At 34.3% G+C, this 13430-nt stretch overlaps 1 protein-coding gene, 1 non-coding gene and 1 pseudogene across 13 annotated transcripts in view; 2 read left to right on the forward strand and 1 right to left on the reverse strand.

The window, feature by feature from the left end:
- Window positions 1-13430, reverse strand: part of CARF (calcium responsive transcription factor) — an 82999-nt gene that overhangs the window by 47635 nt on the left and 21934 nt on the right. For 10 of the 12 annotated variants that reach the window (XM_049615140.1, XM_049615147.1, XM_049615146.1 and 7 more), the window contains 4 exons: window positions 11951-12071; window positions 10820-10949; window positions 9461-9545; window positions 4402-4591 (listed from right to left, as the gene is read on the reverse strand). In XM_049615140.1, the coding sequence (XP_049471097.1) occupies window positions 4402-4591; window positions 9461-9545; window positions 10820-10949; window positions 11951-12071 (526 nt within the window). Of the gene's footprint in view, window positions 1-474; window positions 552-4401; window positions 4592-9460; window positions 9546-10819; window positions 10950-11706; window positions 11774-11950; window positions 12072-13430 lie in introns of those variants that run through there. The other 2 variants (XM_049615149.1, XM_049615150.1) reach the window with 2 other exon arrangements.
- On the forward strand, window positions 3783-3855 carry TRNAK-UUU (transfer RNA lysine (anticodon UUU)). The gene has a single exon. It is a non-coding gene; the product is annotated as a tRNA-Lys (tRNA).
- LOC125910890 (40S ribosomal protein S29-like) lies at window positions 5981-7301 on the forward strand (annotated as a pseudogene).

The following is a 13430-nucleotide window of genomic DNA, read 5'->3' on the forward strand; positions in this document are numbered from 1 at the left end:
TGTAATATTTACCAAATGTACATTATGGTAAAGAAATTTGATAATACCACATTTACTGAATGTTAACTGATATTTACATACATATAATTTTTAATAATAAAATTTGCCACCTTATAAGTAGAAATTAGTAAAAGGTACATTTGTTAGTAAATATTGTCATTTAAAGTTTTATTTCATTTTATAACTATTTATTTCCTTATTTCTATTTGTACTATTAGAATACAGTAGTCCCCCCTTATCTGCGGGGGATATGTTCCAAGACCCACAGTGAATGCCTGAAATGATGGACAGTACTAAACCCTATATAAACTATGCTTTTTCCTATACATATATGCCTATGATAAAGTTTAATTAATAACCTAAGGCACAGTAAGAGATTACAATAATAAAATAGAACAATTATAACAATATACTGTCATAAAAGTTATATGAATGGGGTTTCTCTCTCAAAATAATTTATCGTACTGTACTCACCCTTCTTCTTCTTGTGATGATGTGAGATGATAAAATGCCTATGTGATGAGATGCAGTGAGGTGAATGACGTAGGCATTGTGATGTAGCATTAGGCTACTACTGACCTTCTGACAAAACGTCAGGAGGATCATCTGCTTCCAGACTGAGGTTGAGAACAGGCAACTGAAACCTTGGAAAGTGAAACTGCGGATAAGGGGGGACTACAATAATGTAATAACCAGCCTATAATATGGCCCCCAATGATCCCTATTTTCCTAGTACTCATGTCCTTGTGTAATTCCCTCCCCTTGAGCATGGGCTAGACTTATTAACTTACTTCTAATGAACATGGCAGAAGTGACAAGATGCTATTTTTGATACTAGGTTATAAAAAGACTGTGACTTCCATCCTGGGTACTCTTTTGCTCTTGCTTGGATTGCTCTCTCTGGGCAAAATCAGCTGTCTGTGGTGAGGCAGCTCTGTGGAGACACCCATGTGGCAAGGAATAAGCCACATGAGCGAGCTTGAAAGCACATTCTGCCCCAGCCAAGTGGTGAGACGACTGCAGCTCCAACCAACACCTTAATAGCAAGCAGTCTTGTGACAGAACCTGAGGCAGAACTACCTTGCTAAGCAGCTCTTGGATTCCTGACCCAAAGGAACAATGAGATAAATGTTTGTTGTTTTCAGCCATCAGGTTTTGGGTAATTTGTTACATAGCAAAAGAATAAAAATAAGTGGATGTGAAAACTATAAAGTTTATGACTTTAAGTCAAATATCCAGTTCCATGTAGAGTATAGCAGAGCACAGAAAACTTTTCAAATTTAAAATAAAAAACACCAGTCATAAATAAAACTGTTGATAAAGCTGACATGAATTAAAAATTAAAATTTTTTAATTTAAAAGACACCATAAAGGTAAAAAAGTTTAAAAAACAGTATTTTACAACACATATAACAAAGAATATGCAGAATATAAAGAACTACAAATAAGCTTTAAAACTAAAGAACCAGGGGTGCCTGGGTGGCTCAGTCGGTTGAGCGTCCGACTTCGGCTCAGGTCATGATCTTGCTGTCAGTGAGTTTGAGCCCCACGTCGGGCTCTGTGCTGACAGCTCAGAGCCTAGAGCCTGTTTCAGATTCTGTGTCTCCCTCTCTCTCTGCCCTCCCCCACTCATGCTCTGTCTCTCTCTCTCTCTCTCTGTCAATAATACTAAAAAATTTTTAAAAAATAAAAATAAAGAACCAAACAGAATAATGGACAGACTATTAATAGGTAATTCAAAAAGAAAAAAATAAGATATTAAATGAACAAATAAAAAGATGTTCAACTTTATTACTAAATATGGAAATGCAAATTAAAGCAATAGTAAAATACCATCTCACACTCTTTGGATTGGCAAAAAAAAATTTTAACAATACTCTAAAATAACTGAACCCACTGATCAATCTTAACATCACAAAAAGGTGTTGCACATAGGTAGCAATAAGAAGTACACAGCACACCTATGAAGCATTTTTGTACAATACTTTAATGGAGATTAAATCCTCATTTAATCAAGCCTCTAGATCTAATAGTTCACTGGAAATAGAGGAGATTTAAAAAAAAAAAAACATGCTAAACTACATCACAGAGATGGGATCAGCAAAACTCAGAATATGGCAAACTCTACAGGACAAACTACCTGGGGGAAAAGAGAAAATAAATTTTTAGATGAAAAATTTAAGAGATAAATTAACACAAATGTGATCTGTGAACTCTGGAAGTGAATTTGAACAAACCTACAGAAAAAGAATTCTTAGATAAGTAAAGAAATGTGAACTTTGGACATTCTATGACACTAAGAAATTAGTTAATTCTTTTAAAGTGTTAATAATGTAACTTCACTTAACATATGCATGTGTATAAAGAGTCCTTATCTTTTAGAGATATATACTTTAGCATATAATATATACTTTAGTAATTACACATAAAACAATGGGATATCTGGAATTTGCTGGAAAATCATCTTGGAGGTAGGAATGAAGAAGGGGGATATAAATGAGACAAGATTGACCGTATGCTAAGTGTTGTTGAAGCTAGATGATGACTACATGGAATCATGGGATTTCATATATTGTTATATATGTTATATATATCTATCTATACATATATATATCTATATATATGTGTGTGTATATATATGAGAAAATTTCCAGAATATATAAAGATTTTTAAAGTCCACAATGCTAAGTCATAAAGTGAATGAAGGAAAGGGAAATTTTCATACATTGTTGAAACAAGTAAAAATTGGTACAGGTCGTCATTCCCTCATGTACAATTCTGAAATAGAAAAAGTTCAGAAAACAAATTTTTTGGAACTCATTTGACTACAAAACCTGACCTGAATTTTACAAGGCTATTTATGTTCTTTTGTTTATCCTTCCTAGTGTGACTATCCATAAAGTATTACTGTGTTTGATTATGTGATAGTGTCTACAGAATACTTGCTAGGACTATTCTGTAATAGTATCATGCTACATTCCAAAAATTCTGAAATACATGTGGCCAAAAAATTTTAGAGAGGAGACTTGGACCTGTACAGCCACTTTAGAGAACAACTTGAAATAATCTTGTGAAGGGCATACTTTACAACTCAGCATCTCCACTTTAAAGCATACACCATTATCTTATTTCCATCTTCTCAACAGAAAATGTACACTGTCAAGATTTGACTACAGCATTCTTTGTAATATTGAAAACTTAGAAACATCTTAAATGATCATTAGTGGCATTATTTTTTATATTACTGGTGATATGCTGGAATGTTATATATTAGTTAAATTAAGATCTGTAAGTATCAATATGTACAGATTTCAAGAAATAAGGGTGGAAAAAAAATAAGTGTGAGTGAAAATTTACATAAGAATGTCTGTAGTTTACTATTTATGAATATTTAAAAGTATTCAAAACAATATAATATATTATTATAAAGACAAACATGTATGGCAAAGTATATAAATATAGACTGGAAAGATACATACCAAATTTATGTGGTGGTTGCCTGTGGAGAGTTAACATGGGGATAAGATCTAGGAAGGGGGGAAATGTTGCGTTTCTTTTATAAGATAGTGATGAAACCTGGGCAGAAGAGGTTACATTTATCTCATCTTCTTCTAAGTATCTTTTTTTTACCCTCAGAGGTCCAGGATGAGACTGCAACTCCTCCAGCTGACTCAGTATTCCCATAGTCCTGAAATAAATCACTTATTTTTATGTTCTTGGGAGTCTGACTAGTCCTAGGATAAATCTCTGGGAATTGTTTGAAACCCTACCACTTCAGGGGTACCTGGCTGGCTCAGTTGGTAGAGCATGTGACTTTTAATCTCGGGGTTGTAAGTTCGAGCCCTATGTTGGGTGTAAAGATGACTTAAAAATCTTAAAAGAAACAACCAAAACTCTACCACTTTAATACATACTAGCCTGGTATTTGAGAATACCATATGTAACACATCTGATGTTTGAGTATCCTAGTCTTAGAATTCTGTTTAGTAACTCCAGAATGCATACAAATTCTATGTAGTAAGTCCAGAGTTACATAAAATGAACACATATTTGTCCCACAAGACAAATCAAGAGAAAGAAGAGAATATCTGAATTTCATAAAAAAAAAATTCAACAGATACACATATTTAAAATAATAAAATTGCTATGTTAATGTTTTTATTTTCTATTTATCAATACATCTAAAGAAAGCATTATTTATTCTAACATAATACAATTTTATAATAAAAATAATTGGTTATATTTGTTTTATTTTTAGTTTAATATGCATTTTCATCAATTAACATTCAGCTGTCATCCACCAAAGTGAAAAATTTGGTAGAAAACTTTTAGGAAAACCACATTTTCACAGTGTATCATGGGTGTTCTGAACCTTTAAAAAAAATTTCTTTTAAAAAGTACCTGCATTGACAAATGGGATTCCATCATATGGAACATATTGAGATTTCCACATCAAGCGTGTAGCTGGCTTGGCTGGACTTGGAGATTGGCGGGTCCCCCAAACACTCTGAGTTTGCTGCTTGTGAAATGTTAGGACACTTTCTAATTCAGTCTCACTTACACAGTAGCCACGGTAAGAATCTCCAATTTTCTGCATATTATAGAAATTAAATAACAAAATTATTAGCAAATGTTTCACTGTACCAAAAATTTAATGAAGTGATTTTCCAAGATAAAAGACTCATCAGTTTTTTTTTTTTTTAATTTTTTTTTTCAACGTTTTTTATTTATTTTTGGGACAGAGAGAGACAGAGCATGAACGGGGGAGGGGCAGAGAGAGAGAGAGACACAGAATCGGAAACAGGCTCCAGGCTCCGAGCCATCAGCCCAGAGCCTGACGCGGGGCTCGAACTCACGGACCGCGAGATCGTGACCTGGCTGAAGTCGGACGCCCAACCGACTGCGCCACCCAGGAGCCCCAAGACTCATCAGTTTTTATTTTTATTTTTTTTTAATGTTTATTTATTTTTGAGACAGAGAGAGACAGAGCATGAATGGGGGAGGGGCAAAGAGAGAGGGAGACACAGAATCGGAAGCAGGCTCCAGGCTCTGAGCCATCAGCCCAGAGCCTGACGCGGGGCTCGAACTCATGAACCGTGAGATCGTGACCTGAGCTGAAGTTGGACGCTCAACCAACTGAGCCACCCAGGCGCCCCAAGACTCATCAGTTTTTAAAACAGAATGTCATTCTCCTGTCAGATCAATGGTGTATTACAACCAGTGTATCTGATCTGATTTCAAGTAAATATTCTCCAAGTATTTGTTAGAGAATATTATTTCAAACTCATGGTCATACCATCAGTATCAAAATCTTGTTTGAGAGAAATAACAGTTAGGGAGGACAGCTTGAAGAATACATTATGTATCCATTCTTCCATATATTTAAATTTTACCCTTAGATCCAACCAGATCAACACAAACTAGCCATGAAGTACTGGCTCCCTGTGGAGCTTCTTTTATTGAAATTAATCTTGACATGACACAAATATTTTTGAAAATCTATGAAAATTGTGATGTATCTCCCATATTGAAATGATATCAAAGAATTTGCTCATTATATCAAGATTCTTTTTATGAAGATCCTTCTCTGAAAGAAAATCCTGTCTGAACCTAGAACCAAAAATAGTTAATGGTTTTATTTTATGGAAATCAACTTAATTACTTTTACCTAATGGACACAGAATTTAGTAACTAACTGGGTTTTCCCATTCTGAAATGTAGATGCTTATAGACAAGGGTGTGTGTGTGTGTGTGTGTGTGTGTGCGCGCATATGTATGCGTGTGTGTATGTGCGTATGTACAGTTCATTAAGATATACATTTCTTACTTCCATTTTATCGTTACATTCTTGTTTTTTATTCTTTTAATTTCTACCTTGCTAATATATTTTATGTATTTTTGTAGGCTGTCTTTATTCTTCCTAAAACAAGGAAGGTATAAGTAAATCGTGTAAATAAATTGATACTATCCACTCACAACCATGGGAGTATCCCTCAACAGAAGTAGAAGTTTTTTCTACACCAGTAGAGAAAATCTGTTAACTGTGATCTCTTACATAAAATGCATATATTCCATGAAATTGGCTCCATGAATATTTCCTCATTAAAGGGAATAAGAGCAACATTTTGCCTCATTGCATCTGAGAGTGCAAATTGGTTCACAAGCAGCTCTGCTGGAGCCACTGAGGAAATCTGGCCAGGGTTCTTGTTCTTGCTGTATCTGCTCAAACCAGCATGGTCTGATGTGTGAATACAGCCTCAACATGTGCCGCCAGTGTTTCTGTCAGTACGTGAAGGATGCAGGCTTCATTAAGCTGGACTACGTGAACTTCCTTGAATGGGTCATCCAACATACCTACTTTAACTGCAGATATCCAAGATAACCTACCTTAATGCCAACTCATTGTACATAAAATAAAAATACTTCAATTGTGTTTTAATGTGACAAAAAAAATGGAGGGAATAAGAGCAGAGATATGGGACTAGGAATCTTGTTACTGTATTAGACTAACTATTTCACCCTACAGGAATACATTTAACAAGACGAAATTATCACAATACTGCTGTGGATGTACTTTGGGCCATAATAAGAAGAGATAATCTGAGGCCAGCAATACATTATCTCCAATTTCCCCTAAAAATAATAAAATGTGTAGACTTATAAATTTTTTTCTAGCCTAGATATATCTTCACCAAAATACTGACTACCAATAAAAGTAGCAACTTGAAGTCCAGCTATGCCATTTTTTAAACAAATAAAATGAATAGAGTTCATAATATTGCCAAAAAAAAAAAAAAAAGGGAAAATTCAGAATTAGTAGAATATAACCAGGCCTCTATCAGGAGATAAAATTTAATACAGTTTTGAAATTCATCCAACTACTACATTTTGGTGAAATCTAATAAATGCCCACAGAAAAACATTCTGTTGGGCAGTTTTAACCAGTTTCTTACAAGATGTATGACATTAGAGAAGCCACACACAATGTATTGTGGTTGTAAAACAAGGTGATTTGGCCACATAATTGCTAACGCTTTAATTTTTGTAGCATTCTGTTAAGCTTATAATAATGTTTTAAAAACTGTCATCAGGGGTGCCTGGGTGGCTCAGTTGGTTAAGCGTCCGACTTCAGCTCAGGTCATGATCTCATGGTTGTGAGTTCAAGCCCCGCATCAGGCTCTGTGCTGACCGCTCAAACCCTGGAGCCTGTTTCAGATTCTGTGTCTCCCTCTCTCTCTGACTCTCCCCCGTTCATGCTCTGTCTCTCTGTCTCAAAAATAAATAAACGTTAAAAAAAATTTTTTTAATAAAAAATAAAAACTGTCATCAAAAACAATAATAGTTACTTTTGGAAACCAGTGAAAAAGTATGAGTAACAAAAGTGTGAGGGAAAAAAAAATCTATCCATCTATACATATACACCTAAATATATGACTTAGAAAATTAACAACAGTAAACATGTCCTAATCATTGCAATAGATCACATCGTTATACTTGACTATTAGGATTTTTTTCTGGGAGTGCCTGGGTGGCTCAATCAGTTAAGTGTCCGACTTCGGCTCAGGTCATGATCTCACAGCTTGTCAGTTTGAGCCCCAAGTCAGGCTCTGTGCTGACAGCTCAGAGCCTGGAACCTACTTCGGATTCTGTGTCTCCCTCTCTCTCTGCCCCTCCCCTGTTCACTCTCTCTCTGTCAAAATAAATAAGCATTAGAAAATTAAAAAAAAATTTTTTCGTTGGGATGGGGCACCTGGATGGTTAAGCGGTAGGCTTCGGGTCAGGTCATGATCTTGAGGTTCATGAGTTCGATCCTCACATTGGGTTCTGTGCTGACAGCTTGGAGTCTGGAGCCTGCTTCAGATTTCTGTGTCTCCTTCTCTCTTTCTGCCCCTCCCCCACTCACACTCTGTCTTTTTCTCTCAAAAATAAAATAAACATTAAAAAAAGTTAACAACAACAACAAAAAAGTAATTTTCTTGGGATGCCTGGTTGGCTCAGTTAGTTGGTTGAGCATCCAATCCTGATTTCAGCTCAGGTCAAGATCTCATGGTTTGTGAGATCAAGCCCCACACTGGGCTCTATGCTGATTATGTAGAGCCTGCTTGGGGTTCTCTCTCTCCCTCTCTCTCTCTGCCCTCCCCTGTTTGTGCCCTCTCTCTCTCTCTCAAAATAAACAAATAAACTTTAAAAAAATATTTTTAAAAAAATAATGGTAATGATAAATACCAAAGAATTTAAAGAGATATATAAAAGCTAAAATAATCATTAGATTATTTAAAGAAAAGATATATAGAACTTGCACTGGGATTTGAAGAATGGTTACAAAGGTAAACAGAAGAAAAGAAAACATATTAGGAAATGGAAATAAAGACAAGTGAAGGCAGAGTTAAAGAAAGATTCTGAAGTGTCTGTACAAAGTAGGAAGAGTAGGCTAACAAGAATAAAACATGAGGTAGAGGAAAAGTAGTAAATAAAATAGGACAAGATAAGGTAATACCAGATAATGAAAAACCTTAAAAGTTATGTATAGTGGTAAATGATATGGAAAAAATAACACTGAACCTGTTGGGCAGTGAGAAAAAATAATGAAAGCAATATTTAAAGCCAGGTAGTTTTAGAAAACTAGACAGTGGGGTCCAGAAATGGAAGAGTCAACGAGCTTAGAGGGAAGGCTGTTACTGTAATTGAGTTTGAAATAAAGATCTGTGGAAGAGGCAGCCCCAACTGCCTCACAAAAAGAAGAGAGAGGTTTTAAAGGAAAAACTGTGAGACTCAAGTGATTACTTGAATATGGGAAAGAAAGAAATTAGTCTAAAATACTGTGCTGGAATGTCTAAAGAAATGGTATTTGTCATTACAGGGACAAGGGATTTAGGAAGTACAGCTAGTTGTGATATGGTAATTTAAGTTTAGTATATGGTGAATTCGAAGTGAAACTCAAGTAAAGCTACAAGAAAGTAGCTGGAGATCTGAGACAAGAGCAAGGCAACAATTAAAGGACCAGTGATATATATTTGGAAATCATTTTTATAGAAGTGAGAGTCGGAAGTTAGTAAAGTTGATCAGCAGTTCAAAGGATAAAGTGTAGATAAATAAGGTCAAACAGTTTAACTTAAAGAATTTCCATTGAGAACATGAAAAGAAATAAATGCAAGCAAAGAAAGAGAAGGAATGGTCAAAAGATAAAAAGTAGAGAAACATGATAGTGAAGTTTATAAGACAAAGGAAAAGAGTTGCAAGAGAAGACATGATAGTGAAGCATGAAGGGATATGTATGATCTCTGTTTCAACAGAGCTTAAAATCTCTAAGGAATAAAAGAATAGGTGAGATCAGAGTTAGCATACACATGAACAAAAATTACAGAACAGATAGTCTCCATTAGTTGGACTCAAAAGTGGACATTTGGGGATGCATTACAATCAATTTAGTGAATCTAGGTAAGGATTATCTTTAACTCACCTCACAGCTCCTAAGACGGCAAGCCCACATAGGTGTGTTAGAAGAAAGTGGCTGGAGAGGAGCCAGAAAGGGCTCTTCAAGCATTCTGGGAAAAGGGAGGAATATGCACATATATAAACACATATTGTAAGTTGCATTCACACAAACACACATGACATTCAACTGCTTTATCCCCTTAGCCAGTGTTAAAGACAATATATTGAGGTCATCAATAAGAAACTGTAGGGGTGCCTGGGTGACTCAGTCGGTTGGGTGTTGGACTCCTGATTTCTGCTCAGTTCATGATATTTCAGCTCATGGGTTCAAGCTCTGCATCTGGCTCCACAGATGAATCCGCTTGGGATTCTCTCTCTACCCCTCCCCTGCTCATGCACGCTCTCTCAAAATAAATAATCTTAAAGATAAAAGAAAAGGAAAGAAAAGAAAAGAAACTGTAATAATAGGAGCACCTGGCTGGCTCAGTTGGTAGTGCATGTGACTCTTGATCTCAGGGTCATGAGTTCGAGCCGTACATTGGGTGTAGAGCTTGCTTGCTTACATACATACATATATACATAAATAAAATCTTTAAAAAATTGTAATAATAATGATAGAGTGATGGATGTATTGATTTTCTTTAAACATTACCATCTTATTAGCTGCTAAAGCAAAGGCCTAAGTTTCTTCTTCCAAATATCTGTAGTCCCAATAAATTTAAGTGGTTTATATACCTCCCTCAATGCTTACTTTGCTGTCTTCTCATTATATAATTTTTTTTTTCATTTACAAAAAAATGAATAAAACATCTTCACCTGATTTTTTAAGAGTTAACATATTATGTCAAGTTCTAAGACTAAATGTCATAAACATTGTGTTAATTTTTAATATTTTCATAAACAGTTAAAAGAATATAAATAATACAAAACCTATGTCTATATTTCCCTAAATTATTATAAACAATGTTAAGGCAAAAATAAAAGCTGAAATAGATATTAATAAGAAACATTTAAACACTTTACCACAGAGGAATTAAATGCATAAGAGATGATTTTAGGAACTAGAATGGATATTTCTTTCTTTCTTTTTTTTTTTAATTCTAAAAACCCTATGAGTGTCAGATATTTTCAGATTGCTTCAAAAGATAACGGGCAAGTGTCACTGAGGAAAGGTAATACTTCAGACACTATAGCTTCTAGGATAGCCTCCTTGTTGCCAAGATGCCATTAAAATAATTAAAGATATTTGATAATTAGGTTAATGTTTATTCTATTTCCTGAATTTCTGATCTTTTTTATAGCCAGCCAGCTTTAGATGTGGTAATTTCAAAAAAGATCTCCATGATGAATTCAAAAGATGAACTTCTCTCTCCCACTGACTCACCTGGCCACGGTCTTTTTGGGCAATGTGAGGGATGCTTGTGGATGAAGAGTATAATTACTGGTATTGTCTGCTAGAACATCCACTCTTATGGTTGGTAAGTTTCTGTCACCGGGTTTCTCTTCAGAGACATCTTAACAGCAATAAAAAGAACAAAGCAACATCAATATCTTGAAGAAGACAATGACAAGGTAACTAATTAGAACTCATACATTTGAAATAGGAAAGGCAAGATGTGCTCTAAAGATAAAGATAACAAAACTTATAACGCTTTATTGAGAATTTCTCTAATAAACTTGTTTAGTTTCAAATTATAATACTGACTACTGAAATTTTATAATTAAGTTTTTGAAGCTTAAATTGAACAGCTAGGATATAAAAGTGGTAGAACTGTTATGTTAATTGTTTCATAATGTAATGGGAAAATATAAAACTCATTTCTAAACCATGTTTATTTTTTTTCTGCAAACTTTCTTTTCTCTAAGTTTTAACTGTTAACAAAGACAAAGAATCATAACACTAAGGTAAAAATATCTACTCTAAATCATTAGCTATGAATGAACAATGAAACAGTGTAGCTATGGTGTTAGAAAAGAGAAAAGGAAGGGAAGCAAAAGACAAGAACTAACAGGGATATTACCAAATAGGTAAAGAATTAAAAAAAATGGGGAGCATGATTCTCCTTTCTGAATCTGAAGGAACAAAGAGGGAAACAGCAAAGAGGATGAAAAGAATAGTTAAACAAAAGAGTAATGAGTCACATGGCTAACAAAAGTATCGATAAAAATACAAAAGTAAAAATTTCTCCAGTAGCTATTAACATTATATTCTTGTTATTGTTGCTGTTATTATTACTGTTATTATAACTAAGAAGAATTTATTATGCTCACTGGTCATTTGGAAGGAAGCAAGAGTCAACCAGCTTCATAGAATTCCAAAATGAAATAGACAGCTAACCTAGACAGGGGTTGAAAAATGAACTTGAAATTTATTTGGGCTAAGAAACTTTTTCTAATTATTCAGTTCAAAATCTTACCCAAAGAGACCAATTAGCACTGACTTTCATGAGGTGATTTTCTGGAATATACATTTTTTAAAACATTCTAAAATCCCCTATATCCCAACATTACTTACCCTGAGGGCTATTTACATCCACAAGCTGCCCCTGAGGAATAATTACTTGTGCCATTCCTGTCTGGGTAGATGGAATTACATGCAGCACCTGTCCATTTTCTGATGGGCTAGGAACAATCATCTTGGAAGCATTAAAAAAAAAATGAAATGCATAAGCCAGCAATGATTTGACAGAATTATTACTTAAATAAATTATTAAAGACATGCCTACCTCCATGGTGGTTACTATTTATTTCCCTCATTTTATACATGAAAACACTGAGGTACACAAAAATTTTTTTCCAAAGTCTTACACCTGATAAGTGGTAAAGCCAAGTTTCAAAACAGGCAATTTAGCCATATGTCCTATGATCTTAACCACTTATGCTCTTAATTATTACACTTGGATGAGGTCTAATTACTTAGTAATATGAACAAGGCTCTGATTGGACTTAATATATTTACTTTTTTCTACTTACTGTATTATATCCCTATGTGTTTGAATTATTTGTGTGGTAATCATTTGTCACATGTAAAAACAGTACCTTGTTAGATGTCTAATTAAACAGAATTTATCTTTATATCTCTGAATTTATATATATATATCCTGTCTTGGCCCATGAGGAATACCATAGAATGCCCCAAAAGTCTGAAAATATAGGAAAAATCATAGATTTATTACTTTTTTCCTTCAATTTAACAATTGAATCCATTGTCTCAAATTTAGAGGTCAATGAAAAGGGTGTTTGAAGCAGAAGAAAAACACTTTACGCCTATCATCTGAACATAAAACTAATACATTATTTGAAAATAAGTTTATCCTATATTTCCAGACTTTTGGGACACCGTGTAAACTCTATTACCTAACACACCACTCTTCTATTGACATAGTGTTATTCTTTTACCCAAAGTCCACTAGCCTCAGTTCTCCCTAATACAAGTAACTCTTCATAATCATTACAACCCACTTTCCAAGACTGCCTTTTTGCTATATAAAACATGAAAACATTGCTGATGTCTGAGAGAGACTGTAGTCCTAATTTCAAGAGGGTCAATTGAAAAAATTTTAATTTGAGAAAAAATTAAATTGGAAAAAAAAACTTCAACAAGGTAGAATGCTTTAAATATAGTCATAAACATTACCCAGAAATTAAGAGTAGTAGTTGATTCCCTCTCCTAATGTTTATCGTTTCTTGAGAGAAAGATATCTTGCCATACCTTTTACCAATTCATTATGAAAAAGCAATTGTAAAGTCTGATGATGATAATTGCTTTACATTTGTTGAGAGCATACAAAATGGCAGGACTTTACATGCCTTACCAGATTTAATCCTTATCACATGTATATGAAGTATATACATTTTATACTTGAGGAAATTGTCACAAGAGGTTACACAACTCATGCAAAATAACACAAAGTTACATAGTGATGAGTTGAAATTCAAACCCAAATTCAAACAACTACTGCTTCCCATTATCTGATCATGTTATTCAACTTAAA

The sequence above is a fragment of the Panthera uncia genome, assembly GCF_023721935.1.
Source record: "Panthera uncia isolate 11264 chromosome C1 unlocalized genomic scaffold, Puncia_PCG_1.0 HiC_scaffold_3, whole genome shotgun sequence".
Classification (NCBI taxonomy): domain Eukaryota; kingdom Metazoa; phylum Chordata; class Mammalia; order Carnivora; family Felidae; genus Panthera; species Panthera uncia.